General features: G+C 38.9%; 1 protein-coding gene across 1 annotated transcript; it reads left to right on the top strand.

Moving 5' to 3' along the window:
• Positions 1-678: 678 nt before the first annotated feature.
• LOC128277145 (ubiquitin-like) lies at positions 679-1,496 on the top strand (the record flags this gene model as incomplete). Its single annotated transcript, XM_053015592.1, has 2 exons — positions 679-788; positions 1,234-1,496. A coding segment is annotated over exon 2 (248 nt), but the record flags the coding sequence as incomplete, so codon positions are not given.
• Positions 1,497-1,502: the final 6 nt, after the last annotated feature.

Genomic DNA, 1,502 nt, shown 5'->3' with positions numbered 1-1,502 from the left:
CATTGTTGTTATTGCACGATAATTTCCTTTAGTATTGTTAATCTATTGCTAATTCAAAGATAATTGATTTGTCGGTGCCTTGTTTTTGATTATTTGTGCTCAGAAGGAGGTAATTAAAAACTAGAATGAACCGGCTACAAAAAACGTTCAAATTTTGGAACTTCATAAAACTTTGAAACAAGATATACGCTAAACAAAAATATAATATCAATTGAATTGCTATACAAAAGTTTATGTAGAAACAGCGATTTAGAAGGACCCAATCTGTTATAGTAGTGCAATATCTTGCGTTTTTAATTTCTAAATTCATATTCTCAATAGTATTCTTCTGTCATATTGATGTAGATTTCTATTCTACTCTTATGTAATGGCCAAAACCACCAAAACAGATCATCGCAAGAACGTTTTGCTAAAACGTGGCAGTAAACATCAAACAACGCGGAAATCAATTGCTTGCTAAACAACGCCGCCCATCGTCCATTGTGCTGCCAACGTGAGTCATGTAGTGATGGTAAGTGCGAAAGTCGAATCGGTTAAAATGCGAAAGTGCGTTAATCGACAGTATCCTTAATCGGTAAAGACGAACTATAAAAGACCATCATGCCAGCACCCATTAGCTCAGTTCAGCATAGTGCCAATTCAAATAACGATCTGCACATAGGCAATCTCTAATATTGAGCTGAGAAAAGCCCGCTTTGACCTATCGCAACTCATTCGTTGTGTAATAAGAGAGTTAGTGAAAGTTGCTTGCAAAAAGCAAGGGTTCTTCTACGCCGAAAACACAAATCGTAAGTATTTTCGTATGTTATTAGCTTTCTTGTTAGGACCGAGAACGGCACGAAAGGTCCATTCAATACACGTACGCGTTTTCATCACATGCAGACGAGATCTTCATCTGGTTAAGTAAATAACACAGTCACATGCTGAGTGCAACGAATCCTTTGCCGCTACTTACGCGCCATGACCTTCTACGTACGACAACGAACTTTTATTTTTAACCACACTTCTTTCGCTCGTGACGTATTACGCCTGTACGGAGGAACGAGAATTAGCGGCAGTAGTAAAAATAGTCGAACAAAGACTCAGCGTTGCCGGAAGTGAAAGCTTCAAGCCGTTACTAATGCCAACACCATTTAAATCGGATCGTTGTTTCAATCAATCGATTAATAGAGTTAAATAAATTTCCTAACATACTTTTCTAACACACACCACGTGGTTTAATTTTGAATACAGCTTTCAAACATAGTCATGCAAATCTTCGTCAAAACTTTAACTGGGAAAACAATCACCCTCGATGTCGTACCCTCGGAGACGGTGTTGGACATTAAGGGAAAAATTGAACAGCGCGAGGGTATCGATCCAGAACAACAACGTATTATATTTGCTGGAAAGCAGCTGGAGGATGGGCGCATCATATCGGACTACAATATTCAGCATGGATCGACGATGCATTTGGTGCTTCGGTTAAAAGGTGGCATGCAGATTTTCGTGAGGATGCTGAC

This window comes from Anopheles cruzii, unplaced genomic scaffold, assembly GCF_943734635.1.
Source record: "Anopheles cruzii unplaced genomic scaffold, idAnoCruzAS_RS32_06 scaffold04219_ctg1, whole genome shotgun sequence".
Lineage (NCBI taxonomy): Eukaryota > Metazoa > Arthropoda > Insecta > Diptera > Culicidae > Anopheles > Anopheles cruzii.
Note: the sequence above shows the minus strand (reverse complement) of the source record. Positions and strands in the feature narration are given on the sequence as shown.